General features: G+C 43.1%; 1 protein-coding gene across 1 annotated transcript in view; it reads left to right on the plus strand.

The window, feature by feature from the left end:
- Positions 1–316: 316 nt before the first annotated feature.
- Positions 317–19,739, plus strand: part of LRRC7 (leucine rich repeat containing 7) — a 56,990-nt gene continuing 37,567 nt past the window's right edge. Inside the window, exons 1-6 of the mRNA XM_063406864.1 lie at positions 317–505; positions 4,323–4,440; positions 5,256–5,334; positions 6,616–6,705; positions 9,338–9,394; positions 19,326–19,389. Coding sequence (XP_063262934.1) covers positions 317–505; positions 4,323–4,440; positions 5,256–5,334; positions 6,616–6,705; positions 9,338–9,394; positions 19,326–19,389 — 597 coding nt within the window. The remainder of the gene's footprint in view (positions 506–4,322; positions 4,441–5,255; positions 5,335–6,615; positions 6,706–9,337; positions 9,395–19,325; positions 19,390–19,739) is intronic.

Raw genomic sequence — 19,739 nt, forward strand, 5'->3', positions numbered from 1 at the left:
GGCTCATTTTCCCATCAAAGCCAGGCTTGTGGCTGCTGTGCTCCCTTCCATCCCAGAGCGGGGAAAGGCTGCAGGGTCCAGGATTTCTCCCCCCACTCCAATCCCACCTTTTCCCTCCAGAACGTGCTTTCCCACAGGCGCTGCACAGTGCACGCTCCGGGCACCCCTCGGGAAAAGCATCTTTTAACGAGCGCCAATCCGGAGGGGAATTCCCAAGAACATTCCCAGGTGTTCCCAACATCCCAGGAGGTTCCCCGGAGCTCTGCCGGTGCCAGCAGCCGGTTCTCCCCTCTGTCCCCCAGTATGCTGCCTGGAGATGACAAGCAAAAGGAAGCTGATCGGGCGCCTGGTGCCGTGCCGCTGCTTCCGCGGCGAGGAGGAGATCGTGTCCGTGCTGGACTATTCCCACTGCGGCCTGCAGCAGGTGCCAAAGGAGGTCTTCAACTTCGAGCGGACCCTGGAGGAGCTTTACCTCGACGCCAACCAGATTGAGGAGCTGCCCAAGGTAATCCATGGCCTGCTGGGGCACCGGGGAAAACCTGGAATGTGTGCCGGGCTCTGGGAATGCCGGAGAGGAGGGGAGGGGAGTGCAGGGGTGTTCCTTGGGATTTGGGCTGGATGGGACTCCAGGGATATTCCTTGGGATTGGGGCTGGACTGGGAGCAGTAGGGACTGCAGGGCTGTTCCTTGGGACTGGGGCTGGACTGGGAGCAGTAGGGACTGCAGGGCTGTTCCTTGGGATTGGGAGCAGTAGGGACTGCAGGGATGTTCCCTGGGATTGGGAGCAGTAGGGACTGCAGGGATGTTCCCTGGGATTGGGAGCAGTAGGGACTGCAGGGGTGTTCCCTGGGATTGGGAGCAGTAGGGACTCCAGGGATATTCCCTGGGATTTGGGCTGGATTGGGAGCAGTAGGGACTGCAGGGATATTCCCTGGGATCTGGGCTGGATTGGGAGCAGTAGAGATTCCTGCTCCTTCTTCACAGCACAGGAATGGGGCAGCACGGAGCCTGAAACTGGGAAAAACAATTCTCCAAAGGAAACGGAGATTTTCCACCAGAAATTCCTGTGGGATCCAGTACCTGGGCCAGGAGTCACTGCTGCCTTTGATCCTCTCTATCCCTGCTTTTCAAAGCAAGCTCTCCTCCAGGATCAGCCCTTTGTCCCCGTGGGACATTCCTGGGAATGCCAGGGCTGTCCCCTGTGCCAGGATCAGCCCTTTGTCCCCGTGGGACATTCCTGGGAATGCCAACCATCCCCTGAGATGATCCAAGCCATCCTTCCCGTGTAGAACTCCTCTTCTGGAACCTTCCACTCCATTCTCCTGCTGATCAGTGTTTGCTATGAGGAATTAAAAGTTCCTGATCTGGAAACAAAAGAAGGAAAGGTGGAAAAAGCAATTAATGGCAGGTGCTGGCTCCATAATGAAGCGTGAAGGGATGGGATCCAGGCCTTAATGGAATTTTTCTCCACAATAGTGAAAGCTGCTTACAAATCTTTAATTAAACATTGCTGCAGTCTCCATCACCTCACAGCAAATTTCCCATTTGTGCTGCAGAGAGACTTTGTAAAAATTCCATTTACGAAAGTACAAAATGGCCTTTTCCCATGCCACGGAGTTGCTTTGCTGGGATGTGATGGTTCATTGCTTGAGAGCTTCACTCCGTGGAGGAATTCTGCACAGATGGTGGGGCAGGGCAGACAAAATCCCTTTATTTTCATGGAAAAATGCTGTGGAGAGCTGCCTGAGCTCTCCTGGAGACAGCACAGAACCAGCTGGGTTCTATCCCCAGAGATCCCAAATGGATCCTGGGGAAAACCTGCTCAGGATGCCCTGAGGTCCTGCAAACAGCAAATTAAAAATTGATTTAAAAATCCTTCTCCTTCTCCTTCTCCTTCTCCTTCTCCTTCTCCTTCTCCTTCTCCTTCTCCTTCTCCTTCTCCTTCTCCTTCTCCTTCTCCTTCTCCTTCTCCTTCTCCTTCTCCTTCTCCTTCTCCTTCTCCTTCTCCTTCTCCTTCTCCTTCTCCTTCTCCTTCTCCTTCTCCTTCTCCTTCTCCTTCTCCTTCTCCTTCTCCTTCTCCTTCTCCTTCTCCTTCTCCTTCTCCTTCTCCTTCTCCTTCTCCTTCTCCTTCTCCTTCTCCTTCTCCTCCTCCTAATAATAATAATAATAATAATAATAACAACAATAACAATAGGTTATGATGATAAATTCCCTTTCTTTTCCTTCTGCTCCTGAGGAATATTGGAAGTGTCTCATTTAGGGAGGGATTTTTGGGCTATTTGGGTTGGACCTCTTGGAGTTATCGCAGTGTTCCAGACTTGGGCTTGATGGAAAACAAATATATCAGAGCAAGATGCCAGAATTCTGTGTGGGAAAAAAAGAGGCCCAAAGGGAAGGGGTCCAAAATGCTGAAACTGGGATGAAGGTGATAATTTTCATTTAGAGTAAATCGAGTTTAACATAATCTTGGCCATGTGGAAGAGGAGATTAATGGCAGTGTTAATAGCACTCATCAGTTTGTGTCTTAAGCCTTTATTAATTGTTACCAGGAATTCAACAGCTGAAATAATTCCTTTATCAAATTTTCTGCTCGAGGTGTTTTTGCAGCAGAGTTCAAGGGGTTTTTTTCATCGCTGAATTAATATTTCAGGAGAGAAAATACCTTTTTCCCCATGAAACTGGCACTGTATTACTTCACATGAACTTCTGTGTTATACATGAAATTCTACCATTCTCTCACATTAAATTCTACCATTCTCTCCTCCCTCTGTAAATGTGATTTCAAAGAATTCCTTCCAGAGGAAATTTTGGGTCATTTTCTGGTTCTTGCCAAATGCTCTGTGCCCCTGATATTAGAAAATTCTTTTGAATCAAAACTCTTGATCATGTTTTATTATTTACTGGGGAAACACCTCAGTTAAGTCCAGCTCTGCTTTAGGTTCACGTGATGCTCCAGAACCCAGGAAATTATTTTACCTTGAACTGTTGCTTTAAACTCGTTCTGCCTGATTTTATTTTTATTTATACTTTCCATTTTAGGTATCATAATGCTGGTTCTTTTCCTGCTGATTTTTAGTTCTTCATTTCTTGTATTCCTCTGGTTTTTTAAGGTCTTACAAGATGGTTTTTTACTTCTTACTCTCTTTTTTTGGCTAAACGCAGCCAAGTCTTCTTGTTCTCTTTGCCTTTGCCTTTATTCTCCTGCTGCAAAAAATCCTTTCTTTGTATGAGTCAAATGAATTGATGACTAATAAAGGGAAAATTGATCTGGATGAGAGTGGAGTCATTGGAATCAGCATCCAGAAAAACATGAGTGGGATGGAATTCTCCCCAGAGGTGCAGAACAAAACCCTGATTTTATAACTCAGAGCTCGGTAGCATCACTTGGATTTGGTCTGAGAGGAATTAAAGTCGTGCATGGATGGAGGAATGATGACTCCAAGAAAATCCTGATGGCCAGGGAGCTCTGGAAACTGGGAAAAAATACCTGTTAAACATCCAGTGGGTGAAAAAAATGCAATTTTGGGACCTCATTCCCACATTCCATGGCTCACGTTCCTTCTGGTGCAACAGCACTTCATAAAATCATTCCAGGGGGAAGATTTTTAATTGGGCTTCTCCCTCCAGCACTTCCAAGGCCTTGGGTGTGTCCAGGTGGGGTCAGAATGAGCTCTGAGCCCTCCTCGGCTCCCAAGGGAATTCCTGGTGGAAACTGGGAACCCACTTCTATAAAATTGGGATTTGGTGGAAGAATTGGAATTGAGTCCTGGCTTTTGGGCAGGGATTTCAAGAAAGCATCCTTTGGATGATGCCAAAGCATTTTTGGATCCTGAGGATAATTATTTATTAATATTGCAGTTATTTATTTATTATTTAATTAATAATACTCTGTATTTATTTATTTATAGTATAATAATATAGTAATTGTTTATTAATAATACTCTGAATGCAGCCACGGTATTTTAAAATCCGCCATGAAATTCAGTTATGAAATCAAATATTTTCATTTATCAGGAGGCACAAGAATTTGGGAATTTTTATGTGGAATATGAAACACATCAATAAATACGAGTGATATGCAATGATATCAAAATCACAATTACTGATAGCAGTGACCTGGCAGGTTTGGGCTGCCTTTGGACACTCCTGCCACGTGTGACCCATTTGTGTCACCCCTGCCAAAGGTGGGAACGCCTTCCCAAAAAACCCACGGGGAGGACTGAATCCCGCTGGGGCAAAGGGGGTTTGTGCTGTTTGGTGTGTCAATAACGAGCCCAAATGGATTTTTTTTTATTATTTTTCCCATGAAACCCCCGGAACAGCAACTGTTCAACTGCCAGGCGCTGCGGAAGCTGAGCATCCCCGACAACGACCTGTCCAGCCTGCCCACCTCCATCGCCAGCCTGGTCAACCTCCGCGAGCTCGACATCAGCAAGAACGGTGAGAGAACCCCCAGAGCCCCAAAAATCGGGAGCTGGGACGGAGCTTTCACCCCTCGTGATGCAGGAATTCGTGCTCAGCCTCGGGTTTCCCGCCCGGCGCTTTGGGGGAGGATCCGTGGAATTCCTGCTCTGGTTTTTCCATAAAAATCAGAGTTTTCTGTAGCATCCTGTGCTCTGGGGGCTTCTGCCCAGCTGGAATAGGAATGTGAGGCTGGTTTTCCATGCACTGAGGAACATTCCACTTCCAATGGGGTCTAGAGCTCGCTGGGCTCTTGTGTGGAGGGGTTTAAACAATTCCCGTGATTTAAACAATTCCCAAGATTTATCCGGACTGGTTTGGTGCTGTGCATTCCCAGTTCTGCGTTTTTGTATTGATGGGCCTAAAAACCTTTGCTGTCTGAGCTCGAGGGTCTTTGTTTTTAAAAAATTCCTGGAAATGTTGGGGAATTTCCTGTCAGGGGAGGAGACTCTGAGGATCCTGTGGGAGAAAAGCAGTTTGGGAAGGGATGGAGGCACAAATCTCAGCACAAATTATGTCACTGTTAATTCCAGAGCATTATATAAACCAAGCATCAGCAGAAGAGTTATGATTTTGTATTTTTATGTATTTATTTAGGGCTTGAGCATCACCTTTTGGGTGATAATTCCAAACTGTTTCCTTCCTGCTCAAGCTGAACTCTGAGCTGAAAATCCCAGTGAAGCATTTATGAACAAAGCAGGCTGGACAGTTTTTGTGTAGATAATATTTTTCTGTATTTAATAAATATTTTTGTCTATCTAATAGCCTTTCCATGTTGTGTTTTTTTCTTTTAGGAATCCAAGATTTCCCAGAAAACATCAAGTGTTGTAAGTGTTTAACGATAATCGAAGCCAGCGTCAATCCCGTGTCCAAGTGAGTACCAGGAGCTCGTTCTGCTCATTCCAAGGGTGCTCAGAGTCCAGGGCTTCGTGTCCAGACCTTCTGCAGGGTTAATCTGAATCCCTTTCTAATTGATTTACACCAGGGTGGGTTTATCCGGGAGCTCTGGCAGTGCCTGGCAGGCTGGGCAGTCTCTGAACACAGGGGGGAGGCTTCACCTTGCCAGCCCTTGTTCCTTATTCCTCCCAAAATCCTGCAAAAATAGCAACAAAAGATGTGTTGTAAATCCAGGATTTACACGGTGGAGTGCAGGGCAGAGAGGGCGAAATGTTGATATTTCAGTTTAAAAAATATGGAAAGAAAGGAAGAGGGAGAGGGAGGAAGAATGAGAGAGAAAGAGGAGAAAGAGAAAAAGGGAAAATATTGAGAGGAAAGGAAGAGAAGGAGAAGGAGAAGGAGAAGGAGAAGGAGAAGGAGAAGGAGAAGGAGAAGGAGAAGGAGAAGGAGAAGGAGAAGGAGAAGGAGAAGGAGAAGGAGAAGGAGAAGGAGAAGGAGAAGGAGAAGGAGAAGGAGAAGGAGAAGGAGAAGGAGAAGGAGAAGGAGAAGGAGAAGGAGAAGGAGAAGGAGAAGGAGAAGGAGAAGGAGAAGGAGAAGGAGAAGGAGAAGGAGAAGGAGAAGGAGAAGGAGAAGGAGAAGGAGAAGGAGAAGGAGAAGGAGAAGGAGAAGGAGAAGGAGAAGGAGAAGGAGAAGGAGAAGGAGAAGGAGAAGGAGAAGGAGAAGGAGAAGGAGAAGGAGAAGGAGAAGGAGAAGGAGAAGGAGAAGGAGAAGGAGAAGGAGAAGGAGAAGGAGAAGGAGAAGGAGAAGGAAAGGAAAGGAAAGGAAAGGAAAGGAAAGGAAAGGAAAGGAAAGGAAAGGAAAGGAAAGGAAAGGAAAGGAAAGGAAAGGAAAGGAAAGGAAAGGAAAGGAAAGGAAAGGAAAGGAAAGGAAAGGAAAGGAAAGGAAAGGAAAGGAAAGGAAAGGAAAGGAAAGGAAAGGAAAGGAAAGGAAAGGAAAGGAAAGGAAAGGAAAGGAAAGGAAAGGAAAGGAAAGGAAAGGCTGCTGTCCCTGAATGTGCCAGGCCTTTGCATTTCCTGTCTGTAGCAATGCAGAGAAGATGGGAATGGGCAAAAATGTCCATTAAAAGTGAGTTCTTCAGGAGAGTTTGGGTAGAAGAAGAAGGTGAGAGAGAAAGTCACCTTTCTGCTTCTAAATATACATTGTTATTATCTCCATGGCAACTCGGGGTGAGCATTAAGGTTTGCTCTGTTTTTTTAGGCTGCCAGATGGCTTCACACAACTTCTAAATTTGACCCAGCTCTATCTAAATGATGCCTTTTTGGAGTTTCTTCCAGCTAACTTTGGAAGGTAAGAATGAGTCACCACAGCACATTCCTGAACCCGGCCCAGGCTCCGAGGTACCAGCTCAGAGCTTGAAAATCCAAACAAAAAATGGAGATTTGGGCTTCTGGAGTTTTCAGCAGTGGTTGGGAGAGGGAGCTGCCAGCAGGGGTGTGGTGGTGAGGGATGGAGCTGGGCAGTCTGGGGAAAGGTGATGTGAAAAACGAGCTTCACTTCCTTGGTAAAATGTAAAAAGTTTAATTAAAAGGCAATTAGGAGACAGAATAAAAGAAAGTTTTACAGCTGGGGGCTTGGCATTCAGCCGAGAGCACACTTCACCCTCCCAGAAACGCTTCCTTAAATGCACCAGCCTGGTGCATGTTCATAGCCCTCCGTGCACTTTTCAAACTCTCCTTTGAGTTTAGAGGGGTTTTTCTGGGTTTATTTCTCCTCGTGGCTCTGTCCTGCAGGCCCTGATAACAGAGAGGCAATAAATTCCTCCTTTGGGGTTCTGGTGTCTGGTGTCTCCATCTAGATAGGATAACCCAAGAAAGTGAAGAATTTCCTGGTTATACTTCCCATTCTCTGAGTTAGCCACAAAAAGCATTTTACAGTGAAGTTTTTCTAGCATTATACATACAGCACTCATTTTAATATTTGTGATTTTATTTGCGATTAATATTGCAATTAATAAAGGCCAACTTTATACTCAGTGTTTATAACAGTGAGGACGAGCAGAGCTCGGAGATTCTCGTCCTTCCTGCCCTGCCCCAGCTCTGGGGCAGGGGCTGCAGCTTTCTCTTCAGCAAGGTTTTCTCTTAAGAAGGGTTTTCTTTTCAGCAGGGTTTTCTCTTCAGGGGGTTTTTCTCTTCAGGGAGTTTTTCTGTTCCGGGAGTTTTTCTCTTCAGGGAGTTTTTCTGTTCAGGGAGTTTTTCTGTTCAGGGAGTTTTTCTGTTCAGGGAGTTTTTCTGTTCAGCAGGGTTTTCTCTTCAGGGGGTTTTTCTGTTCAGGGAGTTTTTCTGTTCAGGGAGTTTTTCTGTTCAGGGAGTTTTTCTGTTCAGGGAGTTTTTCTCTGGAGGGAGTTTTCCTTTTCAGCAGCTCTGCCCAGGTCCCTGCCTGGCAGACGGGCACAGGGTGAGGAGCTGCGGGCAGGGGCACAGAGGGGCACAGAGGGGCACAGAGGGGTGGGAGAGGCAGAGCTGAAATGTGGAAAGCAGAAGGAGAGAGGGGAGCCCAAAGGAGAGAGGGGAGCCCAAAGGAGAGAGGGGAGCCCAAAGGAGAGAGGGGAGCCCGAAGGCAGCAGAGCGAGGGTGAAAATCAACGCAGGCAGAGCCGGGGCAGAGCTGTCAGACAAGGACAGGGCAGGGGGGATCAGAGTTATCCCAGTTCCCACAGGAGGGGCAGGAGCTGACCCTGCACAGCCCTGGCACAAATGGGGACTTCATTCCACCGGGAATTGTTGGGATTTCTGGATTGTTCCCCTGGGCAAGGAGCTCAGCAGAAAAAAGATCAGCAGAGCAAAGCTTTGGTGTTGTCACAGAGCTCACCCAAGCCCAGTTTTAGGCTGGTCCCTGCAGCCACCTGGGTGAAATGTTTTATTCTTTATTTTATTTAATTATTTATTTATTTTTTTAATTTTTATTTTTAATTTTTTAAATTTTGTTTCTTTATTTTTTTAATTTTAATTTAATTTTTTTTTTATTTTTATTTTTATTTTCAATTTCAATTTCAATTTCAATTTCAATTTCAATTTCAATTTCAATTTCAATTTCAATTTCAATTTCAATTTCAATTTCAATTTCAATTTCAATTTCAATTTCAATTTCAATTTCAATTTTTATTAGTTGTGTTATTTGCTTATTTATTATATATGGGAAAATCAGCTCAGCTCTCCAAACAAAATGGCAAAATGTGGCCAAGTCCTGCTGGATTATTATTGTTGTTATTTCCCCCTGTCCGATCCCTTTGGGGCCCTGCGTTTACAAACTTTCCTCTTGGCTCCTTGCTGGGTCCTTTTTGTTTCTCCCAAACTTTGCCCCTTCTCCTGAGTTTGCCTTGCCGGAGTGAGGAATCAAAGGAATTTGGAATTGCTGGGGAAGCCTGACAGGTGCCAGAGCTTTCCCGGGGATTCAGACAGGGCAGACACGACAGGGAATTATTTGGCTCTGATTTTTGTGCCAGACCCAGCCACTCAAGAACTGGGCATGGGATTATTTGCATGAAACAGACTTCTTTAATTTAAAATAAATAAATTTAAATCTTGGTTAAAATTAAAATTAAATTTAAATTATTTAATAATTTTTAAATTATAATTATTTTAATTTTTTTATTTTAAATTATTTTTTTAAAAATTAAAATTTTAATGGATTATTTTCCATAAAACAGACTTCTTAAATTTAAAATAAATAATTTTAAATTCTGATTTAAACTAAAATTAAAATTAAATTATTTAATAATTTTAAAATTATAATTATTTTATTTTATTTTTTATTTTATTTTAAATTATTTTAATAAAAATTAAATTATTTTTAATGGATTATTTTCCATAAAACAAACTTCCTAAATTTAAAATAAATAATTTTAAATTCTGATTTAAATTTAAATTAAAGGTTCTGATGGATTCTTTGAACGTATTAATTATTTTCTCTCCCATTTCCAGACTTGTCAAATTGCGGATTTTGGAGTTAAGAGAAAACCACTTGAAAACTCTACCAAAGTAAGTGCTGGGGTATTTACAATTATTCACCTGGACTTTCCAAAAGTGCCAAATGTTTGGGTTGGCAGCAATGCAGTGGTGCTGTTTCTGTGATGAGATATTTTATTTTGCATTTATAAAAGAAATTCTAGGAAGGCTTCTAGAAAAAAAAAATTAAAGATTCCATGATTTGAGGGAAGATGGACAATGGTGGATCAGCTGAGCGTAACCCAAAACCCAAAATTTGACATTTGAAGATAAATATCTGATGTTTTAAGGTAAATATCTGATATTTTTAGATAAATATCTAATGTTTTAAGATAAATGTCTGATATTTTAAGATAAGTATTTGCTATTTTAAGATAAATAAACAGAATTGGGAAGCACCAGATGAGCTGTCCCAGGTCAGTGAGGGTGGCAGCGTTTCCATCACCAGGAATCATCCAAGGGTTGAAAACGTCCCCAGGGAAATGTTTTCCCCTCCTGGTCTGTTGGGTTTTTTTTAATTTTACCTCAGGAAAAATCTGAAATCTCCTGGAATTTTCAAAGGTCTTGGAGTGAATTTCAGCCCGGGGCAGAGGAAAACACCTTCCCAAAGTGCTGCGGGATTCCTTCCCAAATTCCTCTGGAAAATGGAATTTCTCAGGGCCCTGCCTGGCCCTGGTGACTCTCGGGAGGCTGCAGGGATGAGAAAATCCCGGGATTTGCTCTTCCCATTCTGAGTCACGGCCTCAGCACAGCCTGGGCAGTTTTGGCAGCAGGAATTGTTTTCCTGCTGGGAAAGGCGACGGCCAATGGATCATTGCCAAAGGAGTCCTGGCGTGGGGAAAAATAAAAAAGAAAAATTGGATTTCTCCTGATTTCGGGATTAATTTGTGAGGAGGAAAAGTTGCAGCCCTCAAAAAACCCAGGCAGGAATGTGAAAATTTGGGATTTAAGGTGCAAAGTCAGGTCCTGGGGGAGCAGAGGGAACGTGGGGATCCAACAGGAGCTCTCCAGGCGGGAATCAGGCTGGGAATGCAGGATGGGAGCGTTTGAGGGCTGTAAAATGGATTTATAATGGCTGGGAGTCATGGACCTGCCAGGGAATTCTCACCGCAGCCAAAGGAGTGTCCCTGCCACAGGGGGGGATTCCAGATTATTCCTGAGGTAAAAGAAGAAATCAGGGAGATCCCTGAATATTCCTGACTGCCCTCAGGAGTCCAACAGGATGCTCAAATCCCAAAAAATCCCCAAAATCCCAAAATGTTTAGGGATGAATAAAGGGTGAGAGCTCATTTGGGAAAGCCCCAAGGGAAATGGGAAAGGCTGGAGCAGATCCTGAGGGGAACAAGAGTGACTGCACAGTGAATGGTGTGGGAGGGCCTGAAAAGTGATATTTATTTATATTTATTTATATCTATTTATATTTATTTATATTTATTTATATTTATTTACATTTATTTATATTTTTACTCTTATTTATATTTATTTCTTTATATTTATTTTTATTTCTTTATATTTATTTTTATTTCTTTATATTTATTTTTATTTATCTAAAAATCCAGACCTGAGGGGGGATAATTCCATGTTTGTGTGCACTCACAGGGAATTGTTCACTGGGGGAACGGGCTGGGATCAGCCAGAAATGGGACATTTTATCCCAAATGTGGTGACAATGGGAGACTCCCTGGCAGAGGAGCTGGTTTGGGTTGCTCTGTTCTGGGGGGTTCAGGCTGAAATCCCTGCAATAATCAGATTTTCCAGCCCTCTCTTTGCAGCGTCAGTGCAATTTTCCCAAATATTTCATCCTCGTGCTTTTTCTCCTGCATGGAGTCGGGAATAAAAGGAATTTATGGACAGGAGGATGAAAATGAGGATTAATGAGGATGAGGATGTTGGGTGGGGTTTGACTCTGCTTTTATTAAAATCTCCCATTTTATCCTGCTCAGTTTTCAGCTTTGAGACGTTTCTGCTTCCAGCCTTAAAATCTAAACCTGTGGTTTTAGTTCTGGTTTTAATCCTTGATTCTTTCAGGCTCTGACTGTGCCAAAACAGCACCAAAATGTGGGAATAGGGGTTGATTGCAGCCCCAGGTTTATTCCTGGGAATTCCTGCTCGCTCTGTTTGCTGTCCCAATTCAGAATTTCCTTGCAAAGTCCTCGTTTGGCTTTACCCCTGGTGGGCAATGGAAAACAGGAATTTTCTGCTTTGCCTTTTTCTCCAAATGCCCCAAACTGGGCTGAATTTCTGGGGTTTGGCTGCCACAGTTTAGGTTACAAAAGGATTTCTATCCATTCAATTCTATAAAAACTAAATTTTCCTATTTTGTGTATTATTTTCCTATCAATGCTCCAACATTTTCCATGATAAAGGGAAAACCGGATAAGTTTTCTTCTCATAATTTAAAACCACACAAGGTTAAAATTTTCCATTAAAATCTTTGAAGGAGAAAAGGGCACAAGAAGGATTTTCCTCAATTAAGATTTTCTTTCTGGGTAATAAATGAAGAGGTGAAAACAAGATATTGGTGTAGATATAATTGAAAATACCTGGTTGGGCTTTCCCAATTATATATTGGGGAAAAAAGCACATTTTTTACCCACAAGAGTTTCCTTTTAAGAATTTCCATAAAATGGCATTTTCTCTGTCCTTTGAATTCCAAGTGTACTTTGATTTTTTATCTGTAAATACAATGTGAAAAAATGACATTTTTCTCTGACATTCATTCTATTTTTTCCCAGGCCTTCCCACTTTTATCTATTTTTCTCTTCACCCCCCAAATTTAGAGATAGACCCAAAGTTTTAATTTGAATTAATCCCACTGTGGATCTGCACCAAATGAATTGCCAGGTATCCCCAAAATCTAGGAAAAAATCAATAATAAATAAAGCAAAGTGGGGAAGTTTTGCTGTTCTTGCTAAAATTCAGATTTATTGGGATGATTCATAACTTTTATTTATATTTATTTCTTAAAGGGGTGAGACTGTGTATAAAGAGATTAAACACATGGAGGTTTTTAAGCAACATCATGAAAACTGTGTGCAAAGGAGATTTTCTGTGTTTTTAAAACAAAATCAAGTGAATTAAACAAGATTCTTGCCATTATCAGTAACAGTGGCTGCTTTGCAGAGGGTAAATCTGCAAATTTGAGGTTTCTCATTGGAATTGGAGTTACAATTTTTGTGCCTCCTGCAGCCAAGACTTTGCTCCAAAGGGAGAAATGAAATGAATAATCCAGAAATTCCAGGAAATCATTCCGAGATTACAGATCTGCCAATCCTTTACCTCCCTCCTGACAGGAATTTACTGCGAAAAATTGATTTTAATTTCCAGGAACCCGATAATCGAGGGTCCAAAACTTCCCTGTGCCTCACAAACATCTCTGCCATAAAATCCACATTCCTCCCCTCCCCAGCACTTCCCAAATCCCACTTTTGGGAGCTGCCTGGTGAAAATCACAGGTTTTTTTGAAGTGTGTTAAAGTCAGTGGAGGAGACAATTTAAATCAGCTGAGAATCCGTCCTGGGGGGATAAATTTAGGGAAAAGCTTCACTTTCTCCTGCTATTTTTTGAGATGCTGCTCCACTTTCTCCCGAGGTTCTGATGGAGACGGGAAGCGTTTGCACACTTTGGGTTTACAAATATTTGCAGAGTTTTTGGTGCCCTGTTTTCCTCAAATAGCAGCTCTGGCTGACTTTGGGAACTCACACACCCCGAGCTTTACTACTCCGGCACCACCTTATTAAATATTGGCAATATTTGAATCAGCAGCTGCTACTGCCAGGCTTCCCTTGAGGCTTTTGGGAGTTAAATCTGTTTGCTGCTCAGGGAAGAGGCTGGAAAATGCATCCCATTATTTTGCTTTGGGAAAAAAAGGCTTTTCCCATTGTTTTACTTTAGGAAAAAGGCTTTTCCCATTGTTTTGCTTTAGGAAAAAAAGGCTTTTCCCATTGTTTTACTTTAGGGAAAAAGGCTTTTCCCATTGTTTTGCTTTAGGAAAAAGGCTTTTCCCATTGTTTTACTTTAGGGAAAAAGGCTTTTCCCATTGTCTTGCTTTAGGAAAAAGGCTTTTCCCATTGTCTTGCTTTGGGGAAAAAAGGTTTTTCCTATTTTCAAAGCTGTCTGGAAAATTGACTTCATTATTCTTTGTAAAATCTCAGAATTCCAGGCAGGTTTGGGTTGGGAGTTAAATCTCATCTGGTTCCACAGAGTTTTCAGGTCTTTTCCAGGGAATTCTGGGATTCATCCCGGAGGAGCTGAGATCTCATTAGGAACGCTGAATTTCAGAGGAACACTGGCTGGCCCCAAGTGGTGGGAGGGGAGAACATCGAGAACCGTGGAGAATTCCCCAATTCCTCTTGTTCTTCATTATCCCAAATCCCGGCCCCTCCCAGCCCCTGGAGCTGAACACACTCGGAATTCCCGGTGGGATTCCCCGATGGGATCGGGTTTGGTCACGCTCCTCCCCTGCTCTGCTGCTTTGTGGGAAGTGGCTGCTGGTGCTCCGAATTTCCCAGTGCCATTCCCGTTATCCCGGGTAATAACAGTGCCATTCCCGTTATCCTGGGTAATAACAGTGCCATTCCCATTATCTGGATAATAACAGTGCCATTCCCATTATCCTGGATAATAACAGTGCCATTCCCGTTATCCTGGGTAATAACAGTGCCATTCCCATTATCCCGGGTAATAACAGTGCCATTCCCGTTATCCCGGGTAATAACAGTGCCATTCCCATTATCCCGGGTAATAACAGTGCCATTCCCGTTATCCCGGGTAATAACAGTGCCATTCCCATTATCCCGGATAATAACAGTGCCATTCCCGTTATCCCGGGTAATAACAGTGCCATTCCCATTATCCCGGATAATAACAGTGCCATTCCCATTATCCTGGGTAATAACAGTGCCATTCCCATTATCCCGGGTAATAACAGTGCCATTCCCGTTATCCCAGATAATAACAGTGCCATTCCCGTTATCCCGGGTAATAACAGTGCCATTCCCATTATCCCGGGTAATAACAGTGCCATTCCCATTATCCTGGGTAATAACAGTGCCATTCCCGTTATCCTGGATAATAACAGTGCCATTCCCGTTATCCCAGATAATAACAGTGCCATTCCCGTTATCCCGGATAATAACAGTGCCATTCCCATTATCCTGGATAATAACAGTGCCATTCCCGTTATCCCGGGTAATAACAGTGCCATTCCCGTTATCCCGGATAATAACAGTGCCATTCCCATTATCTGGATAATAACAGTGCCATTCCCATTATCCCGGATAATAACAGTGCCATTCCCGTTATCCTGGATAATAACAGTGCCATTCCCGTTATCCTGGGTAATAACAGTGCCATTCCCGTTATCCTGGATAATAACAGTGCCATTCCCATTATCCCAGATAATAACAGTGCCATTCCCGTTATCTGGATAATAACAGTGCCATTCCCGTTATCCCGGATAATAACAGTGCCATTCCCATTATCCCGGATAATAACAGTGCCATTCCCATTATCCCGGATAATAACAGTGCCATTCCCGTTATCCCGGATAATAACAGTGCCATTCCCATTATCCCGGATAATAACAGTGCCATTCCCGTTATCCCGGATAATAACAGTGCCATTCCCATTATCCCGGATAATAACAGTGCCATTCCCATTATCCCGGATAATAACAGTGCCATTCCCGTTATCCTGGATAATAACAGTGCCATTCCCATTATCCTGGGTAATATTCCAGTGCCATTCCCGTTATCCCGGGTAATAACAGTGCCATTCCCGTTATCCCAGATAATAACAGTGCCATTCCCATTATCCCGGATAATAACAGTGCCATTCCCGTTATCCTGGATAATAACAGTGCCATTCCCATTATCTGGATAATAACAGTGCCATTCCCGTTATCCCGGATAATAACAGTGCCATTCCCGTTATCCCAGATAATAACAGTGCCATTCCCGTTATCTGGATAATAACAGTGCCATTCCCGTTATCCCAGGTAATAACAGTGCCATTCCCATTATCCTGGATAATAACAGTGCCATTCCCGTTATCCCGGGTAATAACAGTGCCATTCCCGTTATCCCGGGTAATAACAGTGCCATTCCCGTTATCCTGGATAATAACAGTGCCATTCCCGTTATCCCGGATAATAACAGTGCCATTCCCATTATCCTGGATAATAACAGTGCCATTCCCATTATCCTGGGTAATAACAGTGCCATTCCCGTTATCCCAGATAATAACAGTGCCATTCCCATTATCCCGGGTAATAACAGTGCCATTCCCGTTATCCTGGATAATAACAGTGCCATTCCCATTATCCCGGATAATAACAGTGCCATTCCCATTATCCCGGGTAATAACAGTGCCATTCCCGTTATCCCGGATAATAACAGTGCCATTCCCGTTATCCCGGGTAATAACAGTGCCATTCCCGTTATCTGGATAATAACAGTGCCATTCCCATTATCCCGGATAATAACAGTGCCATTCCCATTATCCCGGGTAATAACAGTGCCATTCCCATTATCCTGGGTAATAACAGTGCCATTCCCGTTATCCCGGATAATAACAGTGCCATTCCCGTTATCCCGGGCTCATCCCGGGCTTGGCTTGGAAATCAGGATTCTGCCAGGGAAAGGCAGAGCCTCCCTTGGAATGGAGAATGTAAAACCCCTCCCTCCCAATTATTGCAATTCTGAAATTCAGGGGCTCTCAGGCACAGAGGAATTAAGGAATGAATCCTGGTAATTCCAGAGGGATATTCCAGGAGTTTTCCAGGTGTTCCTGCCCGTTTCCAGCCACTCCTCAAGGAAAATGCAGGTTGTTTTTGAGTCCTGGCACTTTTCATCTTGGCTCCATCCCAGCCCAAATTTGTTTCCCAGGTTTTATTTGGGAATGAAGCCGGGTTTGATCCGTGCTCTCGCTGCCCCCAGGCCAGGCTGCAGCAGGAGGGGAATCAAAAGGACTCTGAAATAAGGAACTCAAATTCCTTTTCTCCCGTTTTTGGGTTGAGCTGGTGGAGCCAGCTTGGAATCATCAGATATTCCCTAACTCCCATCGAACCTGGTTCATCCCTGGGGAATATCCAGCACCTTAAATCAGATATTCTGCAGTTCTCTGGCAAAATGAGTGGAAAAAACAGGGCTAAAAGTGCATTTTCAGTCTCTCTTGACTTTCTGTTTGCTCATTCCGTGCTGAATTAGTGCAGAAGAGCAGGAAGTGTGATGAATTCTTTAGGGGTTGGAATAACATGGAAATATAAAGGTTTCTAATAAGCATAATCTCTTGTATATCCTGATGAAACTTGGGTTATTTTTAGGCAGTTTTTATTATGGGAAACTTGGGCTGCTTCTCCTCAAGGCGGGGGAGACTGAGATCCCAAATGCTGTTAAATAACCCAGTTAATTGGATATTATAATTTGATCTTCATTTAATAACCTGGTGGAGTCTTCAACCCTGGAAGTGACAAAAACCCTTTTGGATGTGGCATTTGGGGACATGGATTAGAGGTGACCGTGGCTGGACTCAGTGACCTCAGAGGGCTTTTCCAGCCTTCACAATTCCATGATTTTGTTATTTGAGGAATTTCCTCCGTGGCCTAAACCAGAGGAATTTCCTGGTTATTTGAAGGCTTTACAATAAAAATTGATAATGAATTTATTTCCCGTTTCCTGTGGAGTTTTCCCCCTGTTTCTTTGGGGTTTATTTCCCTGGTTTTGTGCAGTTATTTCCCTGTTTTATTGCAGGTTTTTTCCTGTTTCTGTGGGGTGTATTTCCTCCATTTTGTGGGGTTTATTTCCTTGCTCTAAAAAAGGGAAAAGTGAAATTTGTTGGCAATAAAAATTACAGATAAATGGCTTCTAAATGAGGCAGCAAAGCCAAACCTGCATGAACTTGAGAAAGTTAAATTAAGCCATTAATGTGATTAGCAGGAATTGTAATTAATACCCCTGATTTGTATCATGTGAGTTATAATTCATGGACTGGGAATGGTTTAAAATGTTAATTTTTCACAAGTTTTCCGTGGTCTCTCTGCTGATCTCCGTGCCTCTGTAGCCTTTTAAAAAGCACATTCCATGCTGAAAAATGATTAAAAAATAAAATCATTTTATTCAGAACCTCGTGGGAATTACACCCCCAAAATCCCCTGAATGGAGTCACTCGGGAGTGGAGGGAAAACTCCAAGTGGAGCCCAACCAAGATTTGTGGGAAACCCTGGGCTGCCACTTCTGTGAGCACTGAATTCTCCCATGACATCATTTAAGGAATGAATATTTAACTGAGCATTACTCATAAAACTGCTCCCTTCCTGATCCACCTCCAAAAAACAGCCCCACGTAAAAACCAGAACGAAGCTTTCCATAAGAAAAATATAAGTAATTACAGGAGAGGGATAAAAAGAGCAGCAGCTAATGGAAAAATCCAATTTTCCATTGGGAGCATTGGCAGAGCTTCATCTTTTGATGGAGCCCAGCCCCTGAAATGAATCTGCCCCCACACCAATTTCAGCTCCTGGAATTGTTTATTTGGCTGGAAGGGACACCGAGAATGGCTCAAAGTTGCATTTGGAGCTGAATTTACAGCAGAAAACCCAAAGCTGTTGAAGTTGTGTTCAAAAGAATTTGGGGTGAAAGACAAAGGTTTTACCAATTTGAGTGTATTTCATCTCTGAAGAGTTTCAGGATTTAATTGTTAAAAAGTTAGACTAGAGACATCTAAAATATTAAAATATATCATGTGGATAATATAGAATGTGTGTAACAATTAAAATATTGGTTACAATAATATATTGGAATATATTTCAGTGGAGTTTGATCCCCTGGTTTTGTAGGGTTCATTGTCCTGTTCCTATGGGGCTTATTTTCTGGTTTTATGCAGTTTATTTCCTGTTTCTGTGGAGTTTATTCCCTGTTTCTATGGGGTTTATTTCCTATTTCCATGGGCTTTATTTCCCTGTTTCTGTGGAGTTTATTTTCCCCTTCCTGTGGAGTTTATTTCCTATTTCTGAAGAGCTTGTTTCCTATTTCTGTATAGTTTATTTCCTATTTCTGTGGAGTTGATTTTCCTGCTCCCCTGGGGTCGAATTCCTGGGTGTTTTTGAGTTTATTTCCCTGTTTCCACAAGGGAAAAGTGAATTTTGCTGGCAATAAAACGGCAGCAGTGCCCTGAGCACAGCCAGGTTGGAATGCTAAACCAGGGCTCTGCTTTCCAGCCTTTCAATAATAATCACATTTACCTCTGGCACAAACTGCAGAGATGAAGTGGCTGATATTTTAGATCACAGCAATTAAGGCTATGCTAATTTTTTGATTAGGATCTGATTACCTCGGGAGGCCTCTGAACTGCCTGTTGCAGTTCATGGCAGATGATTTCATTATTTTTATCCTCTTTTTTCACCACACCCCCCCAAACCCAGCGCGGTGTTTGGTTCATTTTGGTCTGTCAGGAGAAATTCTGAATAAATTTTATTCAGGATAAAACCCTGCTCTGGTTTTGCTCATGGAAACAAAGGCAAAAATTGATTTATTAACTTTGAACTTGATTAAATCTGAACCTCAGAGCAGGGGACCTGGCTCAAGAGTCCAAACGCTTTCTAGTGGTTTATAAAAAACCACAGCAAAGGCATAAATCTCTCTCAAAAAGCCACAATTTCTGTTATATTTAATTTCAGTCACTTATTGATATAACATGGGGCATTTTCCCTGAACAAACATGGAAAAATCTACCAAGATTTTATGAATTTCTATACAAAAATAACTGTTGCTGGCCTTTGAGTTCAATAACCTCAGCTCACGTCTCAGGGATGGGATATATTGTCGGAATTTGCATCAGCATCCAGCTGGGGCCACTCTTTTTTTGCCATCACAGCATCAGTGCAGGTTTATTTTTATCCCACCCAAACCTGGCTGACGTTTTGTGGGTCAAAATCTCATTTCCAGTCCTTCCTGCTCTGTTCCAGGTCAATGCACAAACTGACCCAGCTGGAGAGGCTCGACCTGGGCAATAATGAGTTCTCGGAGCTGGTAAGAAATGCAGATTTCAGAGGGAATTCCGGGGGTTGGTGCTCTGTCCATGGGGAGTTCAACTTTTTCTGGGAAGGTTTTTGGGATCGTGGCCTTGGGCAGGGGACACATTTCCCTCCAACCCAAAGTCTGGGATTCTGTCACTCCAGCAGGGGATTCTGGACTCCCAAAGGGGTTCCTGTCCCTGACTCGTCCCAGGATCTGGATTCATTTCCCTGAGATTTAAATCTTTGGGGAATTCTCTCTGCTGCCAGCACAGGCAGTGGGAGTTGTGGAAGAACAGGAGCAGGGATTACAGCCCTGCGAGGGAATAGTTCCTGTAGCTTTAGTTAAAACTGAGATAATTCCCC

The sequence above is a fragment of the Prinia subflava genome, chromosome 10, assembly GCF_021018805.1.
Source record: "Prinia subflava isolate CZ2003 ecotype Zambia chromosome 10, Cam_Psub_1.2, whole genome shotgun sequence".
Lineage (NCBI taxonomy): Eukaryota > Metazoa > Chordata > Aves > Passeriformes > Cisticolidae > Prinia > Prinia subflava.